Genomic DNA, 22,119 nt, shown 5'->3' on the forward strand with positions numbered 1-22,119 from the left:
TATTGTTTTCACCCAAATCGCCTACCTTTCTCATTAATGGATGGAAGCCAGGACCAACACATGCAGTGGACAGTGAGTTTCCGGTAAGAACTAGGCTGAGGAAAAGACAGGGCGGGGGTAGGTGCGGGCGTGTTCTTCCGAGGTGGTCGTGGTGCGAGACAAGGCGCCAGCTGGGGTCTCCCCTCCCGGCCCCCACCGCCAGCCTCCGGAGCTGCTGGGCGAGCGGCCGACCCCGACAGTGCCGCGGCCCGCCCCCAGAGCCGTATGGCCCAATCAGCGGCGCTGCCTGGCACCCCGCCCCTCCGCCGGGACTTATAGGCCTCGGCCGGGCGCTCAGCGTCGCCGCAGTTGTTGCTCGAGCCGTGGTCTGCGAGAGCTGGGGGAACGGCGGCCGCCGCCTGCTGCGCGTTCGGCTTCCCCCTCCCCACGGACGCCGTCCCGCCTCCCGGCGGCCGCCCGCCCGCGGAGCGCCGCCGCCGGCCTGAGCCCCCGCCCGCCTCCCTCCTCGTCTCTCCCTGTGTCCGCGGCGGGCCGGCGCGATGCAGCTGGGCCCGAGGCCCGTGGCGCTGGGGCTGCTGCTGCTGTGCGCCGCGGCAGCCGGCGCCGGGGACGCCGAGGAGCTGCACTACCCGCAGGGCGAGCACCGCGCTGACTACGACCGTGAGGCGCTGCTGGGCGGCCAGGTGAGGCGGCCAGGCCGGGGGCTGGGAGAGCGGGCCTCGCCCCGCGGCTGCCGCGGGCTTTGTCCGGGGACAAAGAGGGCCGGCCGGGCGAGGCCTGGCCGGGGCGGCCTGACAATGGGGGCCTGGCGGGGCGCCGCTCACTCTCTGGGGTCCCCGGAGCCTCTGAGCCTGAGGAAATAGCGAGGCCCAGGAGCCGGGTCCCTTCTACCCTCGCGACGCGGGGCGGGATCACTAGGGGCGTATAGGGGGCAGGGGCCTTGGAGAGCAGGTGTGGGTCACCCAGAAACCGCTCGACAAGGGAGGCTTCTGGCGGCCCTTTTTTTCTCCACCATTTTGACCCACTGATAGTAATGCTTGACCCTCCTGTGTATCGCTTACCCCCCAAAGGAAGAAGTCGATGAGTATGTTAAACTTACCCCCGAAGAGCAGCACAGAAGACTGAAGTCAATCATAAAGAAAATTGACTTGGACTCAGATGGCTTTCTCACCGAAAGTAAGGACGTCCTACACTACTAACAGTGGAGAAATCCCTTTGTAGGAGACAGAAACACAAACATTTAAGCAGGAGTGTCTGTTGGGTGTAGATTGCTGGTGTTCCAACAATTGAGAGGTACTGTGAGAGGGGAAGAAAGGACGTGGTGAGTAGGTTTTATACCTGGAAGTCTTTAGACAGGATATCAAGTAAAACCCAGTGCTTTCTCCAGTAATACATAAACGTCATTGACCCTACAAGGTGTCTGCAAATCACACGTTGAGCAAACACCCTGTTCCTCACATGACTTTTACCAACGTCAACGATATGATTCATTTTAGAGAAATATGCCAAAAACCGTCTTAAGGCATTAAATGATTTATTGCTCTTTTGATATATGCTTCAGTGGAATTTTAAGAATTTGCCTTTTTTAAATAAGCAAGTAGGAAAAGACCTGTTGTATGTGAATTATGTTTATCACAAAATATTGCAGCCAGTAGGGACCTTAGAATCATCTTATCTGCCTCTCTGTAGAGATGAAGAAACTGAAACCCGGAGAAGTAAGGGCCTTTCCCAAACAAGTGGCAAAGTGAGGACTAGAATCCAAATCTGCTCTTAATTCAGTGTTTCAATATCCTTCACTTAAAAGAAAATCTGAGTGCTATTAGGTAGGTTCTATAGTCAGAAATGAAATGCACAGATTATTGAAAGAATATTCTAAATGAATTGCATTGCAACTGCCTCTCCTCATTGCTTAATTCAAGTGATGAACCCTGTCAACTTTCCGAGCTGATGCTCAACAAAAATTCAGGAGCTATTTTGCTATAATTCTTATTTAAATGCTGCTCCACATCTCAGGAATGAAGTTGCTGGAGAGAGAATTGCAAACTAATTGGTAAACTTAACATGTGTTGTCAGGTATTCACACTGGTGCCCTCAGAAATATTAAGGTTTTGATTCCTTCTACTTAAAACAACAACAAAAACCTTTACACTCTTAATTATCCAATAAGAATAGGTCCATTTTTGGTTACACTAGAAAGCACACAGAACAAGTTGGTTTGGAAGACTGTTGTACCTGTCTCTAAGGGCCTACATATGTTCAAATATTTAATAGTAAACTTTTCGAAGATTTAAGGTTAAAAGGAACTTAGTCCAGATCTTCATTTTACAGGTGAGAAAACATAAACTTGGGAGGGTAAACTTCTTTATGGTAGAGATACCCTGCAAACCCATGCTTCTGGTCCCTGTTCCATTCTGTATTCTATTGTGCCATGATGATCTCTAAACTAGAAGAAACCCTCGTTGTTCTTGAAGACTCTTCAGGGGATTTTGCTAATCTGCACTTGAAGGGCCACACTGGACTCAGGTTCTTGAGAGACAGCAAAGTACAGTAGAAGGAATTTGAGCTTTGAAGCCAAACCTATGTTTGAATCTGGACTCTGCTTCTTAGCTATGAGGCCTCAATTCCAAGCCTCAATTTCCTGAACTGTAAAACAGTGATTATAATTGCCTTGTTTTGAAGATTAGAGACAACAAAATAGAGGACCTGATATATAGTAATTGTTCAATACATGGTTGTCATAATAATTATTATTCTGCCCTGATTTCGAGTTTCAGGAGAAACAAAGTGTCTTCACTTCTCTATTCACCTGACCTCTCCCAAACCAGTAGAGAAGTACCACTCATTAAACCAAATGGAGTGTATTATCTTTAAACCAAATGGTATTACTCCTGCTGTCCTTGCAAATATTCATGTTTTTTTCCCTCCCCACTTTTTTCTGTAGTGCAGTAAATATCTCTATGAGTAGATTTTTAAAAGTTGATCTGAAAGTGGAAATTTGAGAGTTAGAAAGTTTTTCCCCATGTCTTCTTCAGGTACCAAGTTAAGACAGATGGCTGTTGCTTGCAAGAAGGGCATAAATCATAATCACTACCCATAACTTTGTTAAAATTTCCTCCAGATGTTTTATGACATGGTTAAAGGGAATATACTGTAACAATGTTTCTCAGACTTCAGTGAGAATACCTTTTCACAATTTAGGCCATATCTGCTTACCATCTAGTGTTTCCTTAACATAGTTTTGGTTCAACTCAATGTAAAATTTATTTTAAAGGAAAATTTTATACTACTTTCATAAATGAAAGACATTATTTTTTCTAATACATGTTAAAGTAAATAGGTAGTTATTTATATATTTGTGCTTCCTGGAGATCTGTGATAGCTGCAATTTTTTGGTAATCTGCAATTTTTTGGGTAAGGTTAAAAAAAGTCAAGTGCTTTTTTGGCCAATTGTGAATGCATTTAATAAATGCTTATTGAGCCCGGCTCTTTCTAGGCATTTGGAGTACCTCAATGCACAAAACATACCCAAACTCTCTGCACTTAAGGAAGCTTACGTTCTATTTAGATCACATATTATAATATTCTTAAACTCCAAACAGCTCTTCCCACCTCCTACTCCTATTTCTGTGAATACAGCTAGGCCACTTCTCACACAATATTTGCAAACACTCAAGTTTTTTTTTCTTTTAGAGAAGGTTTAGAAATCCTCATTCCTCTCAGTATCAGAATTACTATCACATTCATTGTGTTCTGGGAAATTCTCATAGGTGAACTCAGTTCATGGATTCAAATGTCTTTTAAACATTATGCTATGCAAGAAGCAAAACAACAGTTTGTTGAGTATGATAAAAACAGTGATGGTAGTGTTTCATGGGATGAATACAACATTCAGATGTATGATCGTGTGATCGACTTTGATGAGAACACTGCTCTGGATGATGCAGAAGAGGAGTCTTTTAGGCAGGTGAGTACCTGTGCACAAGCTGTTCCTTTTGATCATATCAGTTCACTTTACCTTCCTGCATGAATGAGCACAAGAGGGCCTGAGGTCATAGACTAGATTGCCTTGTTTTCTAGGCAATCACCTGTTCCACTTCAGTGGTCATTTTGATGGTTTCCTTTCTAGCCAGATTTAGGACTCATATTCTGGACTACCCAAATTATCCTTGCATCTCTTTTTCTCGGCTGCATCATTTGTTTTCATTTCCGGAGTTGCTTTTTTTACTGTATTTTGAATATGTATCGCAATGTTTTATTTTTTGTTATTATTGAACAGTTTTATATCATATTTACTAAGAAAACTATAGAGGCCCATTACCATTTTTAAACAGTTTTATATAAAATAACTAAAAAAAAATTTTTACCTGTGGTAAAATACACATAACATAAAATTTACCATTTTAACCATTTTTAAATGTGCAGTTTGGTAGTGTTAAGTAATTCACATTGTTATGCAACCAGTCTCCAGAACCATTTTCATCTTGCAAACCTGAAACTCTAAACCTATTAAACAACTCCCCAATTTCCCTTCCCCTGAGCCCTTGGCAACCCCCATTATACTCTCTATCTTTGAATTTGATTACTCTAGGTACCTCATATAAGTGGAATCATAAAGTATTTGTCTTTTTGTGATTGGCTTATTTCACATAATGTCCTCAGGATTCATCTATGTTGTAGCTTGTGACAGAATTTCCTTTTTAAGGCTGAATAATATTCTACTTGTATGTGTATACTACATTTTGTTTATCCATGGACATTTCATTTATTGATGGACACTTGGGTTGCTTCAATTTTTTGGTTGGTATAAATAATGCTGGTATGAACGTGGATGTACAAATCTCTCTCCAAAACCCTGAATTCAGTTCTTTAGGGTATATGCCCCAAAATGAAATTTCTGGATCATAGTAATTCTATTTTTAATTTTTGGGGAATTGCAATATTGTCTTCCTTAGTGGCTGTATCATTTATAATAACTCATTTTGAAGATTCAGTATCACTCTGGGGTCTGTTGTCTCTCATTAATTTGTGGTTTAATTTGTCAAAAAATACACTTCTTAAGCAGAGCTGAGGAAGGCAATTTTTATTTAGGAAATAATAGGAATATTTAAAAACTTTTAGTAATTAGTAGGAACTTTTCAAGACAAATGACTAATAAGCTTGAGAAATTGCTATTTCACATACTTTTGTATTTCAAAGGTAATTTTAAACACTTTTTTTCTTAAGGATACTTTCTTTTTGAAAGATGCTTTTTTGTATCTGGGGAAAAAATAAAACTAAACACCTTGTTGCAAACTGTTATGTCCCAAAATATTAGTCAAGGATGCTTGGAAATCATTTGAGCCTCTTGCATTCCTTAACTTATCCCATTATTAGTATCTACCTTTTGGTTTTTATTGTGGCCATATTTTATCATTGTACATGCTGTTTATTTTAGAATCGTATTGGCCACTTGAACTCTGTAGGTCATCACTAAATCAAAGTTGGTTGTTTCTCTGCTAATGATTATGCATATGCTATGCATATGCCACCAGATTAGAGGTTAAAGACTCCAGCCGTGGAGCCAGTCTGCCTAGCTTTGCATCTAGCCGTACCGTTAACAATTATGCAGCTTTGGGTAAGTTATTAAACCTCCTTATGAGTCCATTTCCTCATATCTAAAAATGAGATAATAATAGTATGGAGAAAAAATAATAAATAGTAGCAGTTGGATTGGTAAGCAGTTCTGTGTTGATTTAAAGGAATATTGTTGAAGAAAGCATGTGTGATTCAAATAAATTAGTATTTATATATAATCAGCTTTTTGAAATTATTGATGCATTTGTTAACTATATCAGCTTAGATGAGTTAGGATTTAATTTACAGGGGAAAAGTGTATCTTGTTTTCCTTTTTTCCTCTGTATTTGGGTCTTCGTCTGACAGCAGACTCAGGAGAGTATACATCAGTCTTTTTACTTCTCAGTGCCAAATGAAAACAAATGATGATAATGAGAATTGGGATTTATCTATCTACTAGGTATCCTCCTTTACTATAGAAATTAACTTATCTTAAAAGGATCATTTGAATTCTGAGATTTTTCTAAAACCAAACAATGGTATGATATGACTTCCCTGCCCCAGGGAACAACAGAGAAGTTAAATACTGTGTTTTAAAATCTTACTAGAATTAGATTCTAATTGTTTCCTTTTTTTTTCTTTTGGCACCCAAAAGATTTAATGACTATCACATCAAAAATTAAGAAATGTGTGTGTGGTTTTTTAATCTGTATTCTTGGGAGGAGGTGATGTAATGATGATGTTGAGAAGATGATCTTCACTTTGAAGAGACAGATGACTTATTAATACAAACTGCTTATGAACAGTTTTTCTTCTGAACTATATCTAATTTTAATGCTGTGTTCCCCCACTCACTATGTGTTGATGACAAGTCTACTTGTTAAGAATGAATTAGATGGATCTTAGTAACCTAAAGGAATTGATGGATCCCTAAAATGAACACTTCTCAATGGGAGTCCTCTTGATTATTCTTTGACGACTGAGGAATATGTCTCTATATGAAGTTTTAATCATAACACTTTTAGAATTTGATAGGAATAACCCCCTAAAACTTTATGTGGGGTGTAAAGTTGAACCCAGAAACAGTTGCATTATTCTTTAAAATAAAAAATCAATGATGAAAAATGAATCAGTCTTAAACAGAGTTACAGACTAAACATTGTACTGTAAATAAAATAATCATAAAAAGTACTTGGACATCTAAATAAAAGCATATTAAAAAACAAAAATCAAGTTGATACCTGAATTTTATCTTATTTTTAATGTTTCCATATAAAGAATAGCGATAACCTGGAATAATGTCCCTCTCAGGCTGCAAAATGCTTGAAAAAGCATTTCTTTATGATAGGATGAACAAGTATAGTCAGCATTTTTAAGCAGGATAATTAAAGTTTGAGGATCTCTCTGGCAAAAGTTCAATTGCTCTAACTTGTAAAGCCAGCTGCTGAACGTTCATGTATAAGCAGTATTTATGTAAGATATAATCTGATATGTGGCTAATCAGAAATTTTAAGACCTTGACTTTTGTTCTGGTATCACAGGTTATATATTTCCTCATGTAAAATCATTAGTCTACCAAAAGATGGCAGTTTTGTTCTTCCTAAGTTTCTGTCACAATATAAAAATACATGATTACAGTAGTTTCTATCTTTTTACTACTGTATGTAGCACTTTCTACCCTCCACTAGAATACAAGGTTTTTATACAGAAGAAAAAGAATATTGGAGTTTGATGAAACTAACAGTCTGTTTTTTTGGTATCGTTTAGAAATTTGCCACTTTGAAAGAACAGTCTTTCTGTATATTGGCTTCTATAATGAGTTGCTCTTAAATTGTGTTCTTCAAATGACCATGAATAAAACTGCTTTTAAAAATCACGTTATTTCATTTTATTGAAAAAAAAATCTGAGAAATGTGAACCAGAAAACTACCTTCCTTTTTTTTTTTTTTTTTTTTTTAAAGAAATCTCAGCTTGTTGAAAGAGCTCCTTTCTTTCCATAGGCAAATTTGGCCAAATTCAGCTCCCTCTGCTGAAACATGGACGTTTTTGCTCCAAAATGAAGGGTTCTTTCATAAGAGAATCTCAGCACTTAGTATTTTGAGTAGTGGTTTATTCAAAAAGAACTTGATGGACTCAACAAAGTACCTCAAGTTCTTTTTTATTTGCTTTTCCCCATGTTCAATCTGAACATAAAATGTAAGTTATTTGGTCTAGTTATTTAAAATTTTGAAACATTAAGTTAAAAGCAGCTATTTGGAAACATGCTTTTTTTCTTTTCTGCCCTGATTGGGTGAGCACAGCTATTTAGTGGAATCTGGGTGTTTCAGAGATGAATTCTTCTGGAGAAGATGTGAGCCTCTCCACTGTAAATCAGGCATTGTCAAAGAACCTGGGTTTCGGTAAATAACTGCTACCTGACCTCTGTGATTCTAGAAAACTGAAAAGAGCATTTCTTTTCAACAGTGAAACACATAAATTAAAAGCTTCCAAATTATTTGAAATTGTGCTTTTTTAAAAATGTGCAGTTTAATACACATCAGTTTATAGAAGAGAAAGTTATTCACAGAAATTCTCAAAATAAAATTTATGCAGGATTGGTAATATAGCACTGTTGGCTTCCAAGGCTCTTGATTACAGAATTACCTTTGAGAAATTAAGCCTTGTCCCTAGTAGCTGCTACTTGATTTGCTACTCAAGAATACTTTAAAAAAAAAAAGGGAGGGAAGGTGGGCTTGAGAAAGTAAAAAAGGGTATGTTTATTTGACCTCAAAATAGGCCCATTTTGGCTTTTGATGTCTTTATATCTGAACATACAGAATTAGCACTAAGAGCCTGCTAACAATAGACTTTCAAATATGCTGTGCAGATACCAAAAGTATTCTAATAAGAGGACTATTGTTCTGAAACCTGTTAATATATATATATATTTTTCACCTGTTTCTCTTTCTTTTTTTTTGAGTTCATAGTAGTTTACATCATTGTGAAATTTCAGTTGTACATTGTTTCTTGACTGTCACCACATAGGTGCTCCCCTTCACCCGCTGTGCCCACCCCCCACCTCCTTCCCCTGGTAACCACTGAACTGTTTTCTTTGTCCATGTGCTTGTTCATATTCTACACATGGGTGAAATCATCTGGTGTTTGCCTTTCTCAGTCTAGCCTATTTCACTAAGCATAATTCCCTCCAGTTCTTTCCATGTTGTTGCAAATGGGATGATTTTGTCTTTTTTTCTGGCTGAGTAGTATTCCATTGTATATATATACCACATCTTCTTTATCCAATCATCGGTTGATGGGCACTTGGGTTGCTTCCATGTCTTGGCTATTGTGAATAGTGCTGTGATGAACATAAGGGTACATATGTTACTTTGGATTTTTGATTTCAGGTTGTTTGGGTAGATATCCAGGAGTGGGATATCTGGGTCATATGGTAGTTCTACTTTTAGCTTTTTGAGGAATCTCCATACTGTTTTCCATAGTGGCTGCACCAGTTTGCATTCCCACCAGCAGTGTATGAGGGTTCCCTTCTCCACACCCTCTCTAACATTTATTATTTTTAGTCTTAGTGATTATAGCCATTTTAACAGGCGTAAGGTGGTATGTTAGTGTAGTTTTGATTTGTATTTCCCTGATGATTAGTGATGTTGAACATCTTTTCATGTGAAACCTGTTAATATATTTTTGAGAAGTCATTTGGAAGACTAGAAACAATTTGAAAATGGATACCAACAATTAATACATAGGCTAAATTTAGTGCTTTTTGAGCATTCAAAAAGGAATTGAGATTAATTGTTAAAAGTGTGTTGTACTGCAGAAGGAAAGAGAGGATTCGAGTTCAACATATTTTAACTGTTTCTGACATCCCTTTCAATAAATCATGTAATCTCAGTTTTTCTATCAATAATAGTAATACCTAAACATTTATTTAATACTTAAGGTTTACTAATTGCTTGATAGAGATTCTCATCCCAATTGCTTAATAGAGTTTTTTTCCTTATAAATTATTTATTAAAGCCAAAAAAACCCCAGTTCACGCATTTCTCTTACTCCCCCAGCTCCCACCTCTGGCAACCATCAATCTGGTCTCCATATCTATGAGCTTGGTTTTGTTTTGTTTTGTTTAGATTCCGCATATAAGAGAGATCATAAGATATTTGTCTTTCTCTGACTTATTTTGACTTAGCATAGTGCCCTCAAGGTCCATCCATGTTGTCACAAATGGCAAGATTCCATTCTTCTTTGTGACTGAATAATATCCCAGTGTGTCTTTGTGTCTGTCTGTGCGCGCATACATGTGTATATACCACAATTTTTTTTATCCATTCATCCATTGATGGATACTTAGGTTGTTTTCGCATCTTGGCTATTATAAATAATACTGCAATGAACATGGGGGTGCATGTATCTTTTTGAGCTAGTGTTTTCTTTTCTTTGGATAAATACCCAGAGGTAGAGCTGCTGGATCATATGGTAGCTCTATTTTTAATTTTTTGAGGAACCTCCGTACTGTTTTCCATAGAGGCTGCGTCAATTTACATTCTTACCAACAGTGCACAGATTCCCTTTTCTCCACATTCTCACCAACACTTGGTATTTCTTGTCTTTTTGATAATAGCCATTCTAACAGGTGTGAGGTGATATCTCATTTTGGTTTTGATTTGCATTTCCCTGATGATTAATGATGTTGAGCATCTTTTCATGTACCTGTTGGCCATCTGTATGTCTTCTTTGGAAAAATGTCTATTCAGATCTTCTGCCCATTTTTTAATTGGATTGTTTGGTTTTTTGCTATTGAGTTATATGAATTCTTTATATATTTTGGACACTATCTCCTTTTCAGGTGTGTGATTTGCAAATATTTTCTACCATTCAGTAGGCTGCCTTTTCATTTTGTTGATGGTTTCCTTTGCTGTACGGAAGCTTTTTAGTTTGATGTAGTCCCTCTTGGTTATTTTTACTTTTGTTACTTTTGCCTTTAGTGTCAGATTATCCCAATTTCATAGTTGAGGAAACCAGATAGGCTAAGCAATTTGCCCTAAAGAAACACCACTAGGAAGTGGCGTTGCTGGAATTCATATCTGAATCTTTCTGACTTTAGAGCCTGTGTCTCTATACTGCTCCTAATGAAGTTATTTACCCAGCCTACCTTCAAAAGGATGTGAAGGGGGCCAGCCCAGTGGCTTAGTGATTAAGTTTGTGCACTCCATTTCGGCGGCCCAGGGTTCACAGATTCTGATCCCCAGCGTGGACCTACACACTACTCATCAAGCCATGCTGTGGTGGTGTCCCATATACAAAGTAGAGGAAGACTGGCACAGATGTTAGCTCAGGGACCATCTTCCTCAAGCAAAAAGAGGAAGATTGGCAACAGATGTTAGCTCAGGGCCGATCTTCCTCCCACACACACAAAAAAACCGATGTGAAGATGTAATAAGATAACGTATGAAAATGTACTTTAGATTTCACATAGTTTGTATTTTTCAAAGTATTTTTAATGATGTTATGGTATGCATGAGACCTTTAAACATGTTTAATATTTAATTTTCAAAGCTTCATTTAAAGGACAAGAAGCGATTTGAAAAAGCTAACCAGGATTCAAGTCCTGGTTTGAATCTTGAAGAATTTATTGCTTTTGAGCATCCTGAAGAAGTTGATTATATGACGGTAAGGAAAAAATTTTAAGAGAATTATTGAGTGACCAAAACTTTAAAACCCATTTTTAGTAAGTCATTAAAATGAATTCTATAGCAACCAGAATTCTAAGAGATAGGAAAATTCAAAGTTTGCCCCACTTAAGATTAGGAATGAGGAGGAGGATTTCTGGGAGTGGTGTCGGTGGGTGCTTATTGGGAAGAAGAAGGTAAAGGACTGAGTTTTTTTAAATCTCTGTAATATATATGAGCCTCAGTCTTCCCCTGGCGATTTTCTCTTTCATAACCAGCTTACCTTCAGTGCCTTTCTTGTCCTTTTGTAGCTTTCAGACTTTTCTCTGGTTTTTCAATATTGGTAACATTAGAACTGCCTATTTAGTTTATCACATCACTTGTGAAAACTTTTGGTCTAGGAAAATGTATCACATTTGGATCCCTTTTAATAGAGTGTGTTTAGTGGTGTGCAGCTGCTAATGACTCATAATGTTTTTGCAACTTTAGGCATAATGAGTTCTCTCATCCCTTTGTTCTTAAATGAAGAACCAGCTCTTCAAAATTTTGTTGAACTCTAGGTTTAACTCAACAAACATTGAGTCCTTACTATGACTTGGCAAGCTTCTTGAGAGCAAAACCTCTTATATTGGAGGGTAAAGATTAATATAGCAAATAGTTTCTAAAAAATAGACTAAACATTTATATTGAGATCTATTTGCCTGGCATCAGCCTGCAGCTGTGTGGCTTGGTTCCGTGGATATTTCAGGGAGAGAAGATGTAGAACTTTTGTTTAATGGGTTATGATCAGATGCAGCTGCCTTGATAACAAGGCTGCAGATAAATTTTTCTCCGTAGCTCAGTGGCAAGACACCACCATTAGTACCATTTCACTTGCCATTGTGAGGCCTCTGATTTCTCACTTGATACAAAATATATGACCTAGTTTAAGAAGAGTGCTGGGCATAATTTGTTTAATTGCCAAAATTAAGTTGAGATGAGCTAATTGAGCCCTAGCATGGCAGGCAGAGGATGCTGGATCTTGATTCTCTGGAGAATAAGGAACAAGTGAACACAGAAGAGCAGAATGATCAATGAAAGCAAGGAAATAATTTAGGCATTAGTGTTATGGCCTGGAATACGATGTGACAATGGAATGAAATAGACTTGAGCAACATTTTGAAGAAAGCAAAAACAGGAGTGTTGACTGACGAAATAAGTATGGGAAGGGAAGGGAAGAGTCAGAGATGACTGAGGTTTTGAGTGTAACAATGATAAAAAGGTAGTACCATTGACAGAATGGGGTATGTCACGTTGGGGAAGGATGTTCTTCAATTGTGCCGAGTTGGAGTTGATGGCAGCACATAAGATGTGTGCCCATAAAGTGGCGACTCATTCAGAGCAACTTTGTTAATTCCTATTTACCTTAATTGTTTTTGTGTATTCCTTTTTCCCTTTAAGGGTATATTTGATATAGGAAAAGGCAAGAGTGCAAGATGAACTAAGTGATTCTACTTTGGATTAAAAGTCAGAATTTAAAGATATTTTCATTTACATAGTTCCAAAAATTATTTTAACCATGGCAACATTATTGAAATAAGCATATTGTTTCCCAAGAGGATTACTTGGATGGAGGAATAATAATTTTGATCAGTGATTCTTAATTTGTGTTGGATCACAGACTCCTTTAAAAATATGATGCAAACTGTGGACTCTTTCCCAGAAAAATCACATATGCTCATACATACAAAATATTGGATTATAATTTCAGCAGATTCTCAGATCTTCCCTCTAAAACTAATCTTTGGATCTCCAAGCTAAAATCCCCTGATTCCTATATATAAAATCTGTAATATTTGATTTAAAAACCCAACAACTTATATTTAAGTAGTACTTCATACATATGTAGGTGAAGCCCCTGGATTTGGCTAGAACTGGAGACGTTTGAGAATATATTTTCATTACGGTTGTAATGCTAGAATCCAGATTGAAAGATATTTGGGTAGCAGCAGGTAGTGAGAAAATGAGAACAGTTGATGTAACCTGTGAGAGTCTAGGCAAGGAAGAAAAGAAACCAGAGTAGTAGTTAAAGAGTGCAGAATGCATTAAAGTGCTTTGAATGCATTTAAAGGCATAGAAGGAGCTGATGGAGGAGAGATTGGAGCCTTGGGAGAGGCTGGAGTTACGAGTGACAGAAAGCACTGAGGAAAGTATGGGATCTAGGAAGGCAGTTGAGGGCTTTGCCCTAGAGAAAAGGGAAAGTTTTAACTCCTGAGATCGAAGAAGGATGAGAGGAATCGGCATAAAAAGAGGTAATTAAAGGTGAGGATGCAATGCTGGTAAACAAGGAAGCATTTCAGAAGACCTGCACCACTTTGGAAAAATAGGAGGATCTTTGCCAAGAGAGTGTTGGAGAGAATTGCGGTAAGACTCAAAGAAAGTGGAAGTTTCAAAAAACAGTTGTAGAATGTGTGTTAGGGAAACTGAGGCAGAGACGACAGACTTCCAAGCAGCAATGAGACCCCACTGAAACGGCAAAAAGATAAGGACTAGGTTTATACTGTTGTATCCTTCTCTTTTAGACTTTACGATTCTGGAATAAAGGAGAAAGTAATGGGGGTCTGATGTACAGGGTGGGGATTGGCATCGTAGGAAAAGGATACAAGAGGATATAGGAAGGTAATAAGGGAAGTACTGGCCATTAAACAGGTCGTCTTGGGTCCAGTATAACTAGAAAGGGTATAATTTCTGGATTAGAGAGAAGGATTGGTTGTTAAGAAGCCTTGATAAGAGTGAGGAACAGATTTGGGAGCAGTTTAGGGTAGATGGCGATAGATTTGGTGGAAGAGGAAGCAAGGAGATTGAGCTTTTATGGGGGACTGACAACACATTTCAGATCTGGAGGTAGAACAACAGTTCTATGCAAAGAGATGTAAGATCGTTGTTGTTAATGGATTGGAGGGAAAGTAGAATTAAAGACAAGGGTAATAAGAGATGTCATTCTTGAGAAGGGGGGATGTGCAGAAAATAGAGGTGTGAGTTTAGTGCGAAGGTGTTTAGGGGGTAAAGTGGAGTTCTTCTCAATAGCAGAAGCTTAAGGATGTTGAATTTAAAGCTACTTAACGTTTGGCGTTTTATTCCCACCTCTAAATTCCAATGTTTAGAGAGATTGTCTTGTAAATATAGACACCAAAATGATTATTCCTGAAAAATTTTTGTAGTGGAATTGATTCAGATGGTGGTGGGATTGAAAATTTTATGACTAATTTTTTTTTTATGAACATGCAATAGGAATTTGTCATTCAAGAGGCTTTAGAAGAACATGACAAAAATGGTGATGGATTTGTTAGTTTGGAAGAATTTCTTGGTGACTACAGGCGGGATCCAAGTAAGTAACCTGGGGGTTTATGGAGGACGAAAAAAGAAATTAAAGAACAAAGAAATTGAAATTGCTTCTTGAAAGCTCTGTTTGACGGAGGGAAATGGAACAAGAAGAACTGCCCGATTTCTACTTGTTCTGCCGAGTTAAATGTAGTACCAGTGAAACAATGGAACTTACACCTTATCTGAGAATGTTGTCTTGCTCACTTTTAGTTCCATGTCTAGATTCAAACATTTTTTTTTCTTTTTCAAGCAAATATAACGTAATTACCAATTCAAAGGAGTGAGGAAATAAAGGTGATATTTTTAAACAAAATCCTGTACCTTTGCATGTAGATCTTAAAAGAGAAAGAAATATCAATTACTATAAATACTGGTGTGGACTGGAACGTGACTTACTGAGTGTTTGAAATTTGAGGAGTTTGTATATGTAGCCTTTTTTTGTAAGCAGCTGTCTTTTTTCAGAGTTGTTGCTTAAAAGCATCACTTGTTATGAATGTCACTTTAAAATTACACATGGCATTATTTTGTAACAACACTTGGGAAGTGTTCTTATATATAGTCACATGATGTACATAAAAACATTACCTAGCTCAGATTTGAGAATATTAGCTATCAGAACAAGTAGCAGCAGTTAACAAAATTACTAGATAATATGCAAGGATTTTAGAAGTCAGAGTCGTTTAGACTTCTGTGTCCTTTTGAAAATTATTCATAGTTTGAAGAAAATTACTTATTTCAGGACTTTTCAGATAAGTAATTCTGTTTCTTTGGGCTTCCTTTGTGTAGAAAGCTTTAAACTCATTTCCTTTATTCTAGGGATATACCAAACTTTTTTTTGGATACATGTGATATTCTTATATATGAATGTATATTTGTGGTTTTGGTTTTTTTTACATGAAGCAGCAAATGAAGATCCAGAGTGGATACTTGTTGAGAAAGATAGATTCCTGAATGATTATGACAAAGATTCTGATGGCAGGCTTGATCCCCAAGAGCTGTTGTCATGGGTAGTACCCAATAATCAGGGCATTGCCCAAGAAGAGGTGAGTATTACAGAATGACTGTCTCCCCACTAAATTTGGTGCTATTGATAAGAAAGGAAGTTCCAAATCTTAAAGAAAGAAATAATGGTGTTATTTATTTAGGATCAATGCATTGCTATTTCTTGATTAAAATCTGCAAACTGTTTTAGATTGCCAAGGAAGCAAAGAAATAAAGATTGTATCATGTATTAATTTGATAGTACAATGAATAGAATAATAAAAGTTTGTATTCACCTATAGGGGCTCAAAGTGGGTTATATTAATTTTGTTTAACTTTGAGATATTCTGAGTTGAATTTGTGTGGGGAGGAGGCAGAACCCGGCAGAAATTAAGAAAGAGGATAATGAGAGAAGATATAAATAGACCAGTTACAATGTGTAATATTTTTAGATACTTAGACAATAATGAGTACTTGGTATACCTGAATGGTTTTGACAAATCAAATCACATTAAAATGTGAACATCTTGCTGAAAATACTTATTACACTTGACACTTTTTGTTTTGTTTGAAAGGCTCTTCATCTAATTGATGAAATGGATTTGAACAGTGACAGAAAGCTCTCAGAAGCAGAGATTCTGGAGAACCAGGACTTGTTTCTTACCAGTGAAGCGACAGATTATGGCAGACAGCTTCACGATGAATATTTCTATCATGATGAGCTTTAATCCCTGGGTATATCTGAGTAGAGTACTGGCTCCTTTTGTAATTTGTTATCAGCTTTACTTTTGTGATAAAATATTGCTATTATATTTTACACACTTAAGTCTTATCACAGTCAAAATTATCTTAATGTACATTATAATTTTGGCCTTTTAGAAGAAAAACAAGACAAAAACCTGGTATTTATTTCAAAATATATTGAAGAAATAAAACAACGTTGTGCCATATGACAACAAAGTCTTTCCTAAATATTCTATTTAGTACTGTATTGTGGAATATTTGAGTTCTATTTCCGTACTTGAAAAAATAGAGGATTTTAGAGATGCCTGAACAATATTATTTAAGTTGTATGTGACTGAGCTGTCAATTTTGTTTTGTTTTAAGTAGATTTAATTTGATAACTAACAGAAAGGACATTATTTTTAGTTTTAGCATTTTGTTTTAAAACCTTTAAAGGAATCTTTAAAAGGACTTATACCTCACATATTAATGTTGAGAAGTTCTGCTTAATTTTAAAATGGTTTCTATAAAGGGTTTTATTGTATGAAATAGAACTTTATATTTTTGCATATGTATAGATAGTAATTATATTTAATGTGTAACCTATAGCATTATGGTGTGTGGAATTTGACATTGTTGAGAACTCTTTTCTTTTTTGACTGATTAAAAATCAAATGTCCTATCTTTTTATATGTTTGTTTGTTTTTCTTTAATCTTCCAGGTAAACGTTGAATTTAGCGTAGGTTTTGTCATATTATACATTATCCCACCTCGTCTGTTCCTGTATTTGGGTAGTGAGTGCTCTCAAAACTCTGTTAAATTATTATTGCTGCATATTCTTACTTTGCTTTTTTTTGGGGGGGGGGGTAAAAGAATCATAATTAAATGTGCACCTGACACATTTCAGCTATTGTAGCAAATGTAGTCTTGCTGTTTGGGGCTAGAAATAATTGTAAGAATTACGTAGGTTGACATTACCAGTAGAGCTCAGCATCAGTTACACTGGAATTAAAATCATACTTGGTCAGCATTTGTCCACACCTAAATGGTTAGTTTTAACCTTATTCAAGAGGTCACCTCATTACCTTTGGGAGGCCTAAGAAAAGTGAGAAGGTGAGGAATTCATTTTTTCCCAGCTCTGACCCATAGATAGTTTTTCTTTCTTTTTTCTTAAATTACTTTTATTTGTGGATAAAGAAGTCAGCTACACATTCTGTTGATCTTTTTCCAGAATACAGTTGTCTCTTATATAGCACAGCATTCAGGGGGCTCAACAAGTACTTATGAGTATTTGAGAAAACTGGAAGCTCTTTTCTGATAGAATTGACTGCATCTACTTACTTCTCTACTGCTCCTGTCTTTGCTAATGTGAGATGTGAATGCAAATTGTAAACTTTCACACCATAATGATAGCTTGCTTAACCTGGGATCTAGAGTTTCATTTTAACCTACAACACCTATCTGGCCATAGCAATTTAAGCATTATAAAGATATACCATTATCATTTATCTGTCACTTGTCAGCCTTACTCAAGTTGGGATATTTGGAATAACCAATTTGATTAGCATGCCAACCATTTGTTTTTCTTACTAGACTCTCCAAAATCTATACCATAATTGTTAAATCATCAGATATGGATCTTATTTTAATCTTAATGAGTTAAGAGCATTCTACATTCAGCCTTGATTTCATACAGATAGAAGAATTTTGGTGACATTATTAGTGTTCACCAATATCTGTACTCCTTTGTTCCTGGCATAAAGAAAATTACACTTCCCAGCCCCCTTATGGGTAGGCAATAGCTAGTTCTGACCAGTTGAACATGAGTGGCAGAGTGTGTGTCACTCCTAGACTGGGCCAGAGACAAACCCATTTCCTCTGCCGTGGCTTTGTAGAAGAGGCCTCAGCTGAAGTGGAGTCACACGATCAAAGTGGCCTTGATTCCTGAGTGACCACATGGAGGTCAGCTAGACCCTCCATGGACTTTGCATAATCAAAAAATAAACTCATGGGGGCCAGCCCAGTGGCATAGTGGTTAAGTTCACTTGCTCCGCTTTGGTGGCCGGGGGTTCACTGGGTTCAGATCCTGGGCACGGACCTACACACTGCTCATCAAGCCATGCTGGGCAGCGTCCCACATAGAAGAACTAGAAGGACCTACAACTGGGATATACAGCTATGTACTGGGGCTTTGGGGAGCAAAGAAAAAAAGAAGGAGATTGGTAACAGATGTTAGCTCAGGGCCAATCTTAAAAAAGACAACAAAACTTATGTTAAGCCACTGAGATTTATTATTATTTTTTTTAACCACAGCAAAGCCTAGCCTATCCTGACTGAGTGAAGATTAGTGTTAAACAATTGGCTTTTATAAGCATATAGAGAAAAAGAATCATCTGCTTGAACAGGGTTTCTATATCTTCTGCTAAGTCAAAATAGAAAACTTTATTTTTAAGTCTTTTATTTGGATTTTAATTTTAAATAAGCCTCTTGTAAAGCTTTTATTTTGATTTTAATAGAATTAGGATAATTTGAACTTATCCCTATAGCATGAGAGTGAAAACGCAATGAAGCTTTCTGAATTATTGGCTGATTCTGGCTGAAGGACTTAATCATTTCCATTGTTTACCTTTAGGTTCTACTTCAAAATGGAAAAGTTGATGGTATTTGTACAAATCAGTTCATGTGTGGTTCTGATTGGGCAAATTTACAGTACAGAAAATGACTGTCTAGTTTGTGATATGAACTTAAAGGAAGCCAGACATTCAGCGTAAACGCCATGATGTCGTGTTTGCCTTAGATCTTTCCTTTGAAGTCTTTTTTTTTTTTTAGTAGACTTTATTTTTTAGAGCAGTTTTAGGTTCACAGCAAAACCCAGCAAAAGGTACAGTGATTTCCCAGATACTCCACTTCCCACATATGCACAGCCTCCCCACTATCAACATTCTTCACCAGAGTGGTATATTTGTTATGATGGATGAACCTACATTGACACGTCATTGTCACCTAAAGACCATAGTTTACATGAGAGTTCACTCTTGGTGGCATACATTTTATGGGTTTCAACAAATGTATGATGACATGTATCCACCATTATACAGAGTAACTTTACTGCCCCCAAAATCCTCTGTGCTCTGCTTATTCAGTGCTTCCCCACCCCCAACCCCTGGCAATCAATGAACTTAACTGTCTCCCTAGTTTTGCCTTTTCCAGAATGTCATAGAGTTGGAATTATACAGTATGTAGTTTTTTCAGATTCCTTTGCAATTTTAAATGTAAGAATAAATTTATGCCATTGTTTTTCTAAGGTTTTTGTGTTAAATATTTCCTTGCAAGTGAAAAATTTCTACTTAAGCTTTTATGAGATCTTTTCCACTTTGGAAAATTGTTTAGGAAAGCCAGTTAGGGTCAAATTTTTGAAACAAGTGTAAAGACTAATTTGCTTCATTTCAACATTGAGTTTTTGTCAAATCGATATTTGGCCAGATTTCCTGGCTAAAGTTTTTTTTGTAACTGATATCAGTGAGTAGCTCAACTACCTAAGGGCCTCCGGAGCACTAAAATGTCTCACTTTTATTCGGAAAAAGAGACTCAGTTCAGAGGCCGTCCCAGTGGCTCAACAGTTAAGTGCGCACGTTCTGCTTTGGCGGCCCGGATTTCACTGGTTCAGATCCCGGGTGCGGAGATGGCACTGCTTGTCCAGCCATGCTGTGGTAGGCGTCCCACATATAAAGTAGAGGAAGATGGGCATGGATGCTAGCTCAGGGCCAGTCTTCCTCAGCAAAAAGAGGAGGATTGGCATCAGATGTTAGCTGAGGGCTAATCTTCCTCAAGATAAAAAGAAGACTCAATTCAAGTACAAAGAAATACAAATACTGTGAAATACCTAGAGTTTGCCATATCTTTATTTCAATTTAACCAAAGGTAGTTCATGAGCTGTAGAAAGGAAACCATTTGAGTTTATAAAACTAAAAGTGGTTAAATGGATTTTAAGAAATCACATAACCTTTAATCTTGGTCTTACATACCTTAAAAAAACAACTTTAGTTCTAGTCTCTGTTCTAAAAAGATATTTTTCTTCTCCTCTGAGACCAGGTTCCAGTGAACAAAAGGCATTACTATTTTGCTCTCTTGTACTATTAGCAGTGGTTGGTAACACAGGTAAAGAGACCATCCCATTATGCTAAAAGCATAAATGAAGATCTTTTTTTGTGCCAGCTACTGGCCTGTTTGAATTGTCACTTTGTTGTTCCATGTATAATAAACGACATCATGCAAGTGATTGATTTTGTAAGAGTACTCTGTAATGAAAAACCTGATTACATTTAGTTATGGATTGCCTTCATGGTGGTAAGGAAGCGGAAGCAAGGCTGAGCTGAGGCTGAACTATGACTAACCTGTTTACAGTTATTGTACCTTCCCACCATACAGCAATTACTCTTCAGTCTGTGCTCCTTCAGCCCTCCCACTTTATATACCCCAACACCTCAGCAAAACTTCAAACTCCCAAACAACCAAAGCAAAACAACAATTACCATGAGCTTAGAGAAGGACAGAGAATGATTTGTATTAATGCCACTCTCCTGCTAAATCTAAAGATATGATAAGCATCTAATTTATTTCTAAAATTTCATGTGTGGCAAAAAGAAAAAGGATAACAGTTTATCTAGAAATCAACATATCATCCGACATTAAAGTTAAAAAAATGGAATGTAAGCTTCTTAAAGGCCACAGGTGTATCTTCTTTACCATTGTGTCTCCAGTGCCCAATGTGATCAGCACATAGTAGACGTTTACTGGATGAATTTACTAATGGTACAAGGTGAGAGAAAGCTGATATACTATTATTTTCAGTGATTTTTTTTTCTTTGTATTTTTTCCTTTGTTTCAGCCTGTTCTTGCCTTGTTGGCTCTATATTCTTTATCTCTTTGCATATTTAAATATATTTGTGTTAAAGTATCTTTGAGATTATTCGGTTCTAGTTGTAGTCTCATTTGTTAGTCCACTGACTCTCTCTCATTGTGGTTTGCAAATTTTGACTGAATTCGCACTTAGTAAGAGTTATTTTCATGGGAGTCTGGTGTGTCCAAGGTTGTGGAAGTGTCTTTTGTTAAACTCTGTGAGTTTTATCAGTTCTAGACAGGTTTCTGTATTAAATTTCTTAGCCTGAAGTTTCCATACTTCACAGTAGTGTGAATTTGGACCTCCCGTATATCTGCATAGTCACAGTTTTGGATTCCAGTTTCTCATTGGTGACCTTATCTACCCATGATTGGCAGATACTGCACTTCCTTGCTCCAGTGAGCGTTTTCCTAGTCTCTGTCTCAAAGAGATCTTTCCTCATGGTCCTGGCCAGCTCCCCACCCATACAGGCATCATCTCCTTTTCCTTTCTTTGGCATCAAAACCTCAGCCCCAGTGGTTAAGGTCCATATCCAGCGGCCATATCTGATTCCCCCCTGAGCCATTACGCCCCTGTTCATTCCTTCTTTGTTTCTAACACCTGAAGATTTCTCTTTCCTGCTTGCACTCTGATCTATATTCTTAAATGTTTTGGATTGTATTTTGTCTAGCATTTCCATGTTTTTGGAACAGGATTTCACTCAGCCATGATGACTAGAAGCCTTAGTGTTAATTTACATTGAAAAAGAGCTGGAGATTTTATGTGACCACAAACTAGTAGCATCTGATAATGCAAAAACAATGCAAAGTATATAATACAATCTTGCATGCTTTTAAAATAAAAATGCAATGTGTAGATTGTGGGAAAAGTCCCACTGCTAGTTAGATCTTAGTTGCATTTTGTTCCTTAGACTTAGCATTGAGATCAGAGCAAACC

The 22,119-nt window shown here is 37.3% G+C and overlaps 2 protein-coding genes across 9 annotated transcripts in view; one reads left to right on the forward strand and one right to left on the reverse strand.

The window, feature by feature from the left end:
- Nucleotides 1-419, reverse strand: part of SCAPER (S-phase cyclin A associated protein in the ER) — a 521,075-nt gene extending 520,656 nt beyond the window's left edge. For 2 of the 7 annotated variants that reach the window (XM_070267830.1, XM_070267221.1), the window contains exon 1: nucleotides 26-419. The gene's annotated coding sequence lies outside the window, so the exon portion shown is untranslated. The remainder of the gene's footprint in view (nucleotides 1-25) is intronic. The other 5 variants (XM_070267985.1, XM_070267285.1, XM_070268814.1 and 2 more) reach the window with 4 other exon arrangements.
- Nucleotides 86-16,973, forward strand: RCN2 (reticulocalbin 2). Of its 2 annotated transcripts, none has more exons than XM_023652992.2 (7): nucleotides 86-683; nucleotides 1,071-1,176; nucleotides 3,768-3,964; nucleotides 11,104-11,217; nucleotides 14,487-14,583; nucleotides 15,483-15,622; nucleotides 16,136-16,973. In XM_023652992.2, the coding sequence occupies exons 1-7, from the start codon at nucleotides 540-542 to the stop codon at nucleotides 16,286-16,288; spliced, it is 951 nt and encodes a 316-aa protein (XP_023508760.1). In that variant the 5' UTR covers nucleotides 86-539; the 3' UTR covers nucleotides 16,289-16,973. The 2 variants fall into 2 exon arrangements, with proteins under 2 accessions (XP_023508760.1, XP_023508759.1); XM_023652991.2 differs by having other exon boundaries at nucleotides 93-683; nucleotides 15,480-15,622.
- The last annotated feature ends 5,146 nt before the right edge of the window (nucleotides 16,974-22,119 follow it).

The sequence above is a fragment of the Equus caballus genome, chromosome 1 (assembly GCF_041296265.1).
Source record: "Equus caballus isolate H_3958 breed thoroughbred chromosome 1, TB-T2T, whole genome shotgun sequence".
Classification (NCBI taxonomy): Eukaryota; Metazoa; Chordata; class Mammalia; order Perissodactyla; family Equidae; genus Equus; species Equus caballus.

What these genes read in the sequence shown, in the direction of transcription:
- RCN2 (XM_023652991.2), top strand. Translation starts at nt 540, where the DNA reads ATGCAGCTGGGCCCGAGGCCCGTGGCGCTGGGGCTGCTGCTGCTGTGC. An exon ending in AAGAGGAGTCTTTTAGGCAG is followed by an intron (nt 3,965 to 11,103) that starts GTGAGTACCTGT and finishes TAATTTTCAAAG; the next exon opens with CTTCATTTAAAGGACAAGAA. An exon ending in AGGGCATTGCCCAAGAAGAG is followed by an intron (nt 15,623 to 16,135) that starts GTGAGTATTACA and finishes TTTGTTTGAAAG; the next exon opens with GCTCTTCATCTAATTGATGA.